The sequence below is a fragment of the Podarcis liolepis genome, assembly GCF_965112155.1.
Source record: "Podarcis liolepis genome assembly, chromosome: 9".
Classification (NCBI taxonomy): Eukaryota; Metazoa; Chordata; class Lepidosauria; order Squamata; family Lacertidae; genus Podarcis; species Podarcis liolepis.
This window is the reverse complement of record NC_139564.1, coordinates 74902779-74915296: the sequence shown is the minus strand read 5'-3', so window position 1 is coordinate 74915296 and position 12518 is coordinate 74902779. Positions and strand designations below refer to the sequence as shown.

Below are 12518 nucleotides of genomic sequence, written 5' to 3'. Positions count from 1 at the left end.
TCAGGGTTCTTTGTGGGGCATAGGAATTTGTTCATATTTTTTCTTCAAAATATAGTCCGGCCCACCACATGGTCTGAGGGACGGTGGACTGGCCCACAGCTGACAAAGGTTGCTGACCCCTGAGCTAGAAACTTGTACAGAAAAATAATATTTCTATGCAAGGGCACAGGAAGCAGTCCTCAGGCAGACCGTACTACTCACCTCCCCACCCCAATCCATGGGCTTCAGTTCAGAGGTGCTGTGCCTACTGCAGGCGTGGCCAAACTTGGCCCTCCAGATGTTTTGGGACTACAATTCTCATCATCCCTGACCACTGGTCCTGTTAGCTAGGGATGATGGGAGTTGTAGTCCCAAAACAGCTGGAGGGCCAAATTTGGCCATGCCTGGCCTACTGCATCCCAATGCATATGCATTTTATCCCCATTAGATATAAATTTGCTCGTGTGGATTTCAGCAGCAGTACTGAAATGCTCCCACTAAAAAAATCAACCTCCCATTTATGCTATTATTTATGTTGTTGTTGTTTAGTCGTTAGTCGTGTCCGACTCTTTGTGACCCCATGGCCCAGAGCACGCCAGGCACTCCTGTCTTCCACTGCCTCCCGCAGTTTGGTCGAAGTTATTATTTATAGGTTAGCCTTATTTCAGAGGAAACCTTTCTGGGAACTATAGCAGCTATGTTCTGTGCTCAGGAATCTGCTTTTTCTCCTGCTTTATAACAGTTTGCACCCCCACCCCCACCCAATATCCAAATTGGCCACTTCACGGGCAGCATCCCATAGTACCAATTCTAATTCTTTCACATTGCAATACAGTAATGCGGAGGCTACCAACCAGGTTTCCTCTTCCGATGTCACTTGTCAGGAAAGGGATTCAAGTGTCAGATGTGCATAAGCCTCTAGCCTGTTCCCTGTGTTGACTCACTTTCCAGCAGTCAGGAGACAGTAAAAGGGCTCCTCAACCCCTCCTTTCCATCATGAGCAGCAGCAAAGGCTTTCAAAGAGCCCTCTCTTTCTTATGCAGGTCGGCTGCTCGCTCCCAGGCACTGCAGAGAGAGAGGCCTCTTGGGGTTGAAGGATTATGCTGAGCAATAGGCAGGAAGCCTGTGCCTCCCAGTTGCTTATTCCAACTTTAAAATGTTTAAAATTCTGATTTACTGGAACTTCCTATTGTAAACGTAGAATATAGCTAGCTACTGGTATTAATCCAAGATCCCCTTCCAAAAAAACAATGCTCTTTCTCTAAACCACTGAAAACACGTACACGGTTCCTTTCATTGATACTACATTAAACTACAAGAGAACATTTCAGTTGTTAAATATACTTGTCAAAGACAGAGTTGGATCTTAGTTTCTCAAACAGCAATGGGGTGTTTACATTCCTTGCAGTTTCAAACTATGAAATTCACTGTCTGCTGTGCACACTCAGCCCTGACAGAAGACATGATTATTTTATAAACAACTTCCTTTTACCTAGGTAGAATAATCTCAAACAAAGCAGAGGGAGTGCTCTAAAAATGTCTCTAATAAAAGTTTTGCAAATTTAACATTTGCCTTATATAACAAGAATTACATATCAAAGCAAAAGGACTCCCTTGTAAATATCTTAGAAATTGTGAAATACTTTACCAAGGCAGTAGTTCCATATGCACAACACCCTGTACCCATGGCCTCTCTGCACCCACCCCAAATTTGCACTTGAGGGTGGGGGGGGGAACACCCAGTATACAACCCTCACAAGGGTTAAATTTGAGTTACACTAAATTTACTTAAACTGAAAGGATTGGGGGGGGGGGGAGCTCAACTGAAATGAGGATTTAAGATCTCTCTCTCCAATGCTGAAACAGCTAGCGCAGCGGAATAGTTTTTCAGACATTTACTTTCAGTTCAGTTTAGTACACTTAACACTATGGCAAGGGTGGGGAACCACTTTTGTTCAGCCTTCTGGGGGCTGCTTCTGACACCCACCTGTCAACTGCCTGACCTTGTATAACCTTTGATAGATCTGGACGGCAAACGGTGCAAGATGGCGGTGGGGCTGTTGCGGGTGGGGCTGGGCAGACCCCATGGCGGGGAGTCGCTGGTTCCAAGGCTGCCTCTCTGCACTGGACTGGTGAGTGAGCAGTCAGTGGCCTCCTGCCTGCAGCTTACCTGTATCCTGGACCAACCATGGACTACTCATTGGCTGCCACTCCACGGTCACTGGGGCCTTGGGCAAACAGTAACTGACTATGTCCATGGAGAGACATCTATTAAACTGGCCAACACTGGCCCCCACCTGCTCTCAGCGCTCACCTTTGCTGGCCTCTGCTACTTCTATTACCACGATGTGGGCATCTATAGGGCCGTGGCCATGCTGTGGAGCCTCTGAGGCACAATACGTCACCTACCAGCAACATTCAACGATTGCTCACTGCTGCCTCTGCTTCACTGTATTATTGCCGAGTCATTGAATGAGGGAGAAATAGCAACAGGGGGCCCCACGCTGCATATAGCAGAATGACTTGGGGAAAGAGGCATCCAAATATGGGTCAGCAGCCACAGCCATTCAACAAAATGTGGGGATCTCTCGTTGAGAAAAGAGCTAGGCTTGAGACAGGCTAGAGAGCTCACAAAGTTCTGATGTTAATGCAGAGGGCAAACTAGTAGTGATTGTAGTGGCAGCCTTTTTTTGTATGGCTGACCCCTTTCCTCTGCCAAATTGGTTTCAACAGGTGCAGCAGAACTGGTCTTGAATTCCAGTCACTTGGGGTTTTTTTGGTCCTGATATTGCAATGAGTGGATTGTGTACACAGCATCTTGCATGGTGCTCAGTCTGGGCCCTAAGCAGTTGCTGGGCAAAAGGGAATTTTTCTTTTCTTTTTGCTTCACTGATGTACAATAAAGAATTTACAGAACCCTAAAAAAAATTAAAAAAAATCTCACAGATCTGCACCCACTTAAATTAAGCTGCACTAAATGCAAGTCTCACTCCCCAGGAACAACTGGGGCTGCATGACTAACCTCCTGATGTGGATCAGATGTTTTATGAAATGTAATATTTAATTCTATTGATTCATCCCGAAGATTATAACCTGCAACAGTTTATCACTGCCGTTAGAAACCGGAATTTACCTTTGGAAATCAATTCTGGTTGTATCTCTTCAGAGAGGTTTTCTTCTTCCATGCTTCTACATTGTGGGTCCTATGAAGTGAAGGAAAGGAAAATCTTAATAGTTAGGGCATGCTCAGTTTGTTAAATTATCCAGTACTTACACTAAAAGTGGATAATCATTATTTCACAGGCATGGAAATGTCTGTATGGGAAACCTGAATATTCTGGTAATAAAATCCAGAAAAGTTCCTTTGAGAGTCTGAAATTTGACATGCAGTATCAACATAAACAGCTAAGGGATGTTCTAAAAGTTAGAAAGCTATTTTCAACCTTCCATCCATTTGATGAAAGTGCTGGCTGCAAAGTGAAACTGTGGGAAAAGAATAAGGTCTGGAGATAAGAAGACAGGAGACTCAAGCTTTTAAGGTAGAGACTATACACCTTAAAGTGGAGAGTGAGTTGTCAATAAGACCAAGAACACTCAATATGGCAAAAACACTGTTGGACACCCCATTGACTGTTGGCATCATACAGCAATTACTGGATGAGCAACTAAAATAGATCTGAACTGAGATGGATAAGGCGGTGAATGAAAATGGTCAAGAGAAAGATGAGGTTAAAGACACAGAAGCTTTGGAGAAAAATATTGATTGCCAGAACAAGGCCTGCCAGAAAAAGAGAGTGGAATGATAAAGCTGGAGGCAGTAGATGATGGAATGGAGAGGACCTTTACACAGGTGCCTGGAGAAGTAAAATAGTCTTGCAGTGGAATTATGATGTTGGAGAAGTGGAATGGAACCATGGATGGAGAGATTACGGAATATTCTGAGCTGGCAGAGACAGAGCTGAGAAAGAGGATTCTGTGCTTCTTTTTCTTTCTTTTTTTGAGTGGTTTCTACTCTGGATCACTGAGGAGACTGTACGCACATGATGGAGATGGCTGGCTGGTGAATGACCCTGCATGAAAGGCTGGAAAGGGAAGATCTCCCAGAGTGGGAGAAGAAAGGGAAGCTCCTGGGTGAGAGCTGGGAGAGTCCAGCCCTTTCTGTGTAACATTTGATTAAGATCTACCTCTGAAAGATGGCTTTGTATTTACTTTGCTTTCCCTTTCCTTTTTTATTTTTAGTTAGCTTGTTTTATATTGTACTGTAGGATGAAAAAGTTTCAATATAAATTTATTGGGATGGGGGAAAGAATTCAAATAAATTAACTTTTCTCCCTAGTTAAGTCCAGAAACTAAATCAAAGGTATAAGGAAAAAAATCTTTTAAAACACCATAATACCTCAATAGCTGTCATCCTCGTCCTTTGTTCCAGCTCTTCAGCCACAACTGGGTGAATTTCTTTGCTGTCTAACAAAAGCAATTTAAATGTTTATATTCATTTGATTATACTCCTTGCAATGTTATTGCTGTCTTGCAATATTTGATGTCATCTATTAACTGCATTCCTTCATAGAGTCCTTTGTCTAGAACCCCAAGCACCACTCTATTAATATATTATTTTAACAGCAAGCTCAGTATTCAGCATGTTCTTACAAGGCCCTAGCATATGAATCAACAGTGTCTCTATGCTTTGGGCTCTTTGACAGAAGCAGGCGCCCTCAAACTACATTCCTCTTGGGGGATGAAATGGGCATACAGTGTCCCTGTTGTGCCTTTGGCTCTCTTCAGTAAAGATTTTACAATTAAACTTACTTGCATGATTCCTTATTCTCTGTGGCATTTTATATCTAGGCAAAAGCAAGCTAATCTCTCTTTCCATTCAGGCTATGCTACAAGATCATTAAAGATGGAAGCTTCTGGTGCAGGTAACTGTTCCTTTCTCTGTGTTTCATTAGGAACTGGTGGGTTTAAAATAACCAAGCCTTCCATGGCTCGGCTTCAGAGGATATCCCAGTTAGAAAGTTAAACGTGAACTTTATTGTCTGTTCCACAGAACAGTTCTAGAAATTCCTAACTCTTCCAGATATTGCCAAATCCAGCACAACCCTAGGGATGAAAGAATGTAACATTTACACACCATGATTTCAAAGGTATAGGATTGTAAGGCAATTTTCAGTTTTATAAAGGCTTTGATTCTTTGCACTACTTCATACTTTATACTGCAAGTTACTGCTTCAAAGTGCCCCCACTATCTGAAGTCAGATGTGGCAGCTAAAGAGTGTGGGTGGTATTCAAGTACATTTTACTTGGTTTAAATTACCCATTGAAGTTATTATAGCTGACTTAGTTATGTTCATTCATTTCAATGGGTAATGCCACATAAAACTTACCTGCCGGATACCTAAACCAGTATATTTCAGGCAGCAGGCAGAGAGACCTTTCGTTCCCCAAGAATTTTAACCTCAGGTGCATATTCTCTCTGCTGTGGTTTTAGCACCATGATTTACTGAATTTTATTCATCATTGCCACCTTTCTTGGAAATTTGATTTCACGGGTTTCATAGAAATGTTGTAAATAAAACTGCTTAGAGTGGTATATAAATTTTGCTGAATAACAAAAAAAATCAAGGTTTCGTGCTAGCCAATAATCTAGCTGCTATCCTTAAAAGTCTAAAGTTGACCCTAATCCTGTTCTTAACCATATTAAATAGGAACATCTCAACTTTGTTTACTATATTATTTATTTGTATTCTTGATCAACTGCAGGCTTATTTATGCTAGCTGGCTCCTAAGTCTAACTTCCTACACACCCCAATCATTAAATTCCGAAGTCTCAAAATATTGCAGTACATAAGGAACTTACCAGACTGATATGCTACACTCCCTTGAGAAAACGCTTCCTCTTCATTCTGGCCATCCGCTTTAGCATCTATGTCAGCCAAGTGACTACCCTGAACTGTTCCTCCTCCGAGTGCTCTGTCCTTGGAATTTCCCCCCAATTCGACAAGTAATGAAGTCGAGCATGTCCTGTTGGGGAGATCCATTGTTTCACCAAGGTCAGTTTCTAATACTGGCTTGTGACTAATATTGTCTATTGCTAAATTTACATCCTCACTTTTCTGTTCCAGTGGCATACCAGATGGAACTTCGGTATGTTGCCCACTCTCTTGGGTTCTGCATTCATGCACGCGGTCTTCGGTGGATGTTCCATCACTGACAGAAGGGTTCAAAATTTCTGTGCCAAGGCTTTCTCCTATGCTATCAGATTGCACTGCATTTTCAGGCATTTCTGTGCTTGTGGTGTCATCTGTGGTTAATTCTTCCACAGCACCCTCAGGTTCCCCCTGATGGAATCTTTGGCTTTCTTTTTGAAGCACATGTTCATCTTCAACTTCTTTGCTTGAAAATTCAAGTGGAGTTTTCTCTGAGACAGCAACAGTAGAGACACTGTCACATTCTTCCACTATTCCGGCTGCTATACTATCCTCCGGCATGTCTGCACTCAAGGCAACCAACTCTTTGTCAGGTTTAGCAGTGGCAACACTAAGTCCAAGAGCATCATACTCTCCTCCCTTCTGAACCAAAATTACAGCACTCTGGTTGTTGTTTTCAGTGTTTTGAACCACAAATTCAATCTCTTGGCTTGTGGCTTCCTGAACATGTTCTGCTCCATCTGTGGAAACTCCAGCATCCGTAGTTCTTTCTTTAGCTTTTACTGGCACAAATGCACCATGGATGGTTTTGTCACATCCTTCTGTAGTAGAGATAGGGGAAGTCTCAAACCTTCCTTGGATTCTACAGACCTGATCAATCTCTTGTGCCTCAACAGGAGACACAGAAGTCTCAAACTGTTCCACTGAGCTTGTCGAGATCATAGCTGTGTCTGCCGTTTGTTCCAATCTTAAGGGGAAATGTTCATCTGCATCTTCAGTTCTTTCCTGGGAAATGGAAGTCTCTAACTCTTCAACTATGCTTGTGGAAATCACAGTGCATTCATCCCTTTCCTCTTTGCTATGAACTGTATTACCTTCATCAACACTTCTAGTTGACATACTGGGCATGGGAATAGTGTCCATCTCCACAGTAGTGGTCTTTTCTGCAGCTTGTATAGTAAGAAATGCACTTTTGCCATCTTCTATTGTTGCACTTGGCATAGGGGCTTCAAATTCTTCCAAGATACTTGTAGAAACATTATTTTGTTTCCCAGCAGTTCCATCCTGATTCATATACTCAACAGCTGTGCTAGGCGTAGGGGTGTTGAAATCTTCTGTACTGATGAGGCTTGGGGTTTTCTCAAGGTTTTCAACTGTTTTTGCAACAAGTGGTGTTTGATCAATATGCTTAGCAGAAGACTGAGCCAAGGTAGGGCACACTTTGACCGCACTTGTAGAGATGGTCTCACCTTCACTTCTCTCATCTTCATTAGCAGATGCTGAGAGAACAGCTACTTTCTTTGAGCCTATCCTAAACGGGCCTTCAGATTTCCTGGTATCTATGAAAGATGTGGCATCCTCATTCTTCTCTTCCACAGCAGACTCTTGATCCACACCTTGCTTTGAGGTTGCACTAATCACGTCACATTCATAATTCTCAGTAAACTGAGACTCTTTTTTTGCACCAAATGCCATAACATTTTCACTGGCCACACCAACACTAGTGGTGCTACTTTCAACCACTCCCTTTGTACTGTTGTGGATATCATCAATTTTCAAGTCTTTCTCTAAGCCTGTCATGCTGTCAACAGCACCTTTATCGACATCTGAGGTCAGCTCACCCAAGTCAGTTCTAAGCTGGCCTGCAGCAAGGCAGATGGAGGAACTTCCACCTTCTTTGGCTCCAACACAAATCAGCACCCTTTCACTTTCTTCTGTTCCTGTACAGGTCAAAGTCTGTTCCGCTTCTTCGTTCCCTCTCCCTGTACTAGTAACAAAATTTTCACCTTCTTCATCGTCTTCTTTTGCACCAGTGCTAGTCACACAACCTTCATCATCATAGGAACCTTGACTGACATCAATGATGTTCGTTTCAGCTCTAGCTGCTGTACTGTCTGTGGCAAACTCGTATTTTTCTTGTGTATCTGAAGCTGCTGCAAAACCTTCATTGCTGTCCTCCAAACCAGTGCACGCAGCTGCAGCTTCAGGACCATCTTCTGCTGTTATGCCTGTGCTGGTGACGGCACTCTCACCATTCACAATGTCTTCACTCTTGTCAGCATGCGGCCCAGTTGCCACATTGTTTGCCGTCTGAGCACACACGCCAGTCACAGCACGCTCATCTTGCGAGTCAGTACCAGTCACTGAACAGATGGCAGAGCCAGGACTTCCTCTTTCGGCAGCCGTACAAGTCACAGCACCCTCAGCAGCTTTAGCATGCTCACTTCCAGCTGCATTACTCCGAAATTCATCTGGATTTTCACTTGTCACAGGTCTATCCTTGGCTTCAGTACCCGCACTGGTAACAGCACCATCACTTTCTACTTCACTGAGGCAGGTAGCAGCACTGTCAAAGTTGCTTGTACCGCTACAGACGGAAGCCACACACCTTTCTTCAGAACCTGCACTGGTTACCGCATCATCTTTCTCTTCTGCTTCAACACTATTCACAGTCTGTTCAAGTTCTACCCTAGTTTCATTGATTAATGGTTTAGAATGCTCTTCTGCATAATTCACAATGCATTCTCCACTTTCTTCCTCCTTGGTTGAGGAACTTTCACACACGCTAAGTCCTTCAGTGCCAACACCACTTTCTTCAGTCGCTGTGACAGGACATTCTGACATGGAATGAGCACCTTCCTTATTTGGGGTCCAACATCCCACAGTGAAACCTTCATCTGCTTCTATACTTGTACAGCTCAAAGCAGTCTCACTTTTTTCTTCTGAGCAAGTAATAGTGGCATCGCCTTCTCTTTGCAAATGGATCGATGTACCTTCTTCACTTTGGCTTCCTCCAGTGCTAGTAGCTGTTACAGCACTCCCAGCAGTTCTCTCTGTGCTGGTCCCGATAACAGTCACCTCAGTCTCCATGCTGTTGCTGATGCTAACACAACTGCTGCTGCCTACTACATTGTTTTCATTTTTATCTTCAGTGACTCTTCTTAAATCACCTCCTCGTTTACTAGCCATCATGGACATTTCACCAATTTCTTCTGGAGTGTTCTCGGGCACTGACCCTGAAGACAATTCTATTACACCACTGACAGTATGGTTTTCATTTGTTTTGCCTTTGTTTGCACATACCTCTGTAAATACTATAGTTGGGCTGGTCATTTGTTCACTCTTTTGACTGCCAGTTAAAGCAATTCCAGTAATCTTTTGCATAGTACCTTCTTGAATGCATATAAAACCACTCGTTTTCTCTTCAGTCACTTCTTTACAACTTAGGTGCCCTTTGCCACCTGCGTTAGAAATTTCCATGTCAGTGATATCACTCTCTTTTATGTTACCATCGAATACAATGCTACCATGCTGTTCTGTTTTAGCAGTATGTGCTTCATTGTCTGAAATGGTATCTTTATTAGCTGGCCTATCCAAATTAAAAGATTCCTCCATAGATACATCACTCAAAGGGTTTTTGACTTCTGCAACAGTCATATCCATGGATTTTTGATGGACAACACCTTCATTTGATAGCTGCTTGGTTGGAGAACTGCTTTCTTCACTTTTAAAGGCATCACTTGGCACATCCATTTCCTTCGTAGGAGTCTTTTCAAACTTTTGTTTGGGGTTACTGAAACCGGAAGGGGAAGATTTTGAGATTTCCTTTGTAGGCAAAGTTTTATTCAACTCATGCAATGAATTATGATGCATTTGGTCTTTGGCATTGTTTTTAAATTTAGTTTCTTGTTGTGAATTATTACTGATTTCTTCTTTAGGTTGAGTTATTTGATGCTGTGCATTACTGTCCCTTTGTTCTGACTGTATGTCCATTGGCTCTTGGCATTCTTCAGAATGTAACATGTGCCCACTAGTCCAGACTGACATTTCTGCTGATGATTTTTCTTCTCCTTTATCTATTTCTTGGAATGAAAAACTTCCCTTTCTGCTTTCACTAGCTGATTTTTTAGTTGTTCTTTTATCTGTGAGCAGATTTTCTTGCAACTTTGAATGAGTCTCTACTTGTTTAACAGCTTTGTCATCTGCTTTGTTGTCATCTTCTCTCTTTTTCATGTCCTTACTATTATGCTTCAAACTTCTGCTCTTGTGACCTTCAGCTGACATTTTCCTTTCCAGTCTTGAACTACTCAAATCTTTATCACTTTTATTTCTCTCTTTTGCAGATGATTTTTCTATTGACTGTGACTTAACTCGATGACTGAAGTCTTTTTGAGAACTACTAACTGAATGTGCTCCACTGTCAGGGTCCAATTCTACAGAATTTTCTTCAAAACCTTTAATTTCAGTTTTGGATTTACACTGCTTATCTGGATCACTCTCTTCTGAATTAGGCCCGGATTTCTGTCCTGATTCCTGCTTGGAGGAACTTTCTTGTAGTTCAGGCTCAGGTATTTTGCCTTGCTTGCTGTGACTCTTGGACCTGGACTTTAACAGTAACTTCTCTTCCAAAGCATTCTTTGATTTTCGCCTGTCTTTGTGTATACTATCACCTTGCTTTAAAGTGTTATCAGAGTTTGTCGATTCTGCATCATGTTTGTCTTCTGAATAACCTTCCCCTTTCCTTGATGTTACAAAACTATGTTGCTTCGATGTACCCTGAGACTCTTTCTGTGGCCTTAAATCACTTGACAGTCTTTTAGACTTGTGGTCTGCTCTGGATTTATCTATAGAACCCTGTCTGTCTTTTCTGTTTTCTTTACGTGAACTTTCTTCATTTTTTAAAGCATGCTCAGAAACACTTTTCAGATCTTTGCTGTTTGCTGATGTTTTCCTTTCACTTCTGTGCTTATTCTTCCGTTCAGCTTTGTCATCTGAGAAAGATTTTGTTAGCTGGCTATGCTTCTGAAGATTCTCCTCGCTTTTCAGCCCTTTCTCAGATGGCAAATTTTCAGCCTCATCACCTGTTTTATGAAACACATCTCCTTTACATTTATGCTTAATTAATAATTTATCTTCAGAAATACTTTTCTCTTTTTCATTTTTATCTTTCGATGATCTAGCCTCTTTCCTGGGTGCACCTCTAAAACTTTGGATTTCTGAATCATCCTTTTTAACATGCTTTTCATTTTTAGGTATGCTTTTCTGCTTCTGAGGTTCTTCTGAGCTGGTCTCTGCTCTATCAATCTGAGATTTGGGATCTCGGGGCTCAGTATCTTGCTGCATTCCTTCCACCTGGAGAGAAGTAGATGGTCTTCTTTTGTGTTCTTTTTCTACCTTGGAATCATTTCTGTTTTCATCAGCTGAATGCACCGTCTCTGAAAGTCTTCTCACAAGTTTACTTGCTTCATTTTTGCCTTGACTGGCCTTCACTTCTTTTGGGGAGGGCTTTTCAACACCCTACAATATAAAAATGTAAGTATGATTTCTTTGTGCAAAAGGCTATTTTCACCTGAATTATGTCAAAGCCCATGCTCATTGTCTGAACTGAAATCCTTGAATTTAATTGGAGGAATTAACTGCATTGTGCAACATGTAATTTTGTGTATTAAATCATTTTTAAAAGGTTAATAGTAATCTAACTTAAATCTTAGTAGTTAAGATTTTCTTCATTATACTAATGGCTTAAAACCTATAAAACAGTACTGAAGTGCAAACAATACTAGTTATATCTTTGAATTTTAAAGGTACAGATCAAGCTTACAGTCTTACAGAACAAGAACCAAAGTTTAAATGAGGGACTTACTTCAGGAATCTTCTGAGGTTCTCCAGGATCCTTCTCAAGCTGTTCAGATTTTTTCTTCTTCCCTTCTTCTTCATGCCTGAAAGAATAATAAAAAAAGAGATGTCTTGGGCTACAACTCCCATCACCACCTATAGTGCAGCCAACGGTCATGGTTTATGGGCCTCAAACCGTGGTTCCCAATGTGGGGTGCCCCACAGGGGGGCAATTTGATTTTTAAGGGAAGCAATTTGGAAGCTTGTGTAGACCAAGTTAATGGCCTTTTAGGCTTCCTCCATGTGAACAGGAGTTCACTTTTTGACGAATAAGAATTATATGTCACGGTAGACTGCCGCCTGCTACTAACCTTATCTTGGATGGGTGAACTGTGAACAGCAGCCCAGAGGTTTGTGAACCTTAGAGGGGGTTCAAACTATTTCAAACTGTATCTATGCTACTTTCAAAGGATTTGCACTTTGTAGTATGCAAAACGTACTAATTTTATGTCCTCTGCAAGTACCTTGACTCTCTCTTTCTTTTCCTGCTGAGGGCTACCTTCTTTTCTAAAAATCTTTGTTCTTTCAGCACATCCTTGATGCTGCTACCGCTGGCCTTCAATTCAAGTCCTCTGGCAGGAGTTTCTTCCAGGTTTTGAGTGCTTTTACCTAGAACGACACAGTAAAGTCTATAGCTGCAATTTCTGATATTGTTATTTTGGCTGCAAAATGAAATAAATTGTTTGGCGAGTACTAAATTAAGTATACACTCTA

The 12518-nt window shown here is 41.8% G+C and overlaps 1 protein-coding gene across 1 annotated transcript in view; it reads right to left on the bottom strand.

Moving 5' to 3' along the window:
- The window catches only part of BOD1L1 (biorientation of chromosomes in cell division 1 like 1), a 38123-nt gene that overhangs the window by 13139 nt on the left and 12466 nt on the right, over window positions 1-12518 (bottom strand). The window contains exons 8-12 of the mRNA XM_083460676.1: window positions 12269-12413; window positions 11773-11848; window positions 5840-11426; window positions 4376-4443; window positions 3113-3182 (exon numbers count right to left, since the gene is read on the bottom strand). Of these exons, the coding sequence (XP_083316802.1) occupies window positions 3113-3182; window positions 4376-4443; window positions 5840-11426; window positions 11773-11848; window positions 12269-12413 (5946 nt within the window). The remainder of the gene's footprint in view (window positions 1-3112; window positions 3183-4375; window positions 4444-5839; window positions 11427-11772; window positions 11849-12268; window positions 12414-12518) is intronic.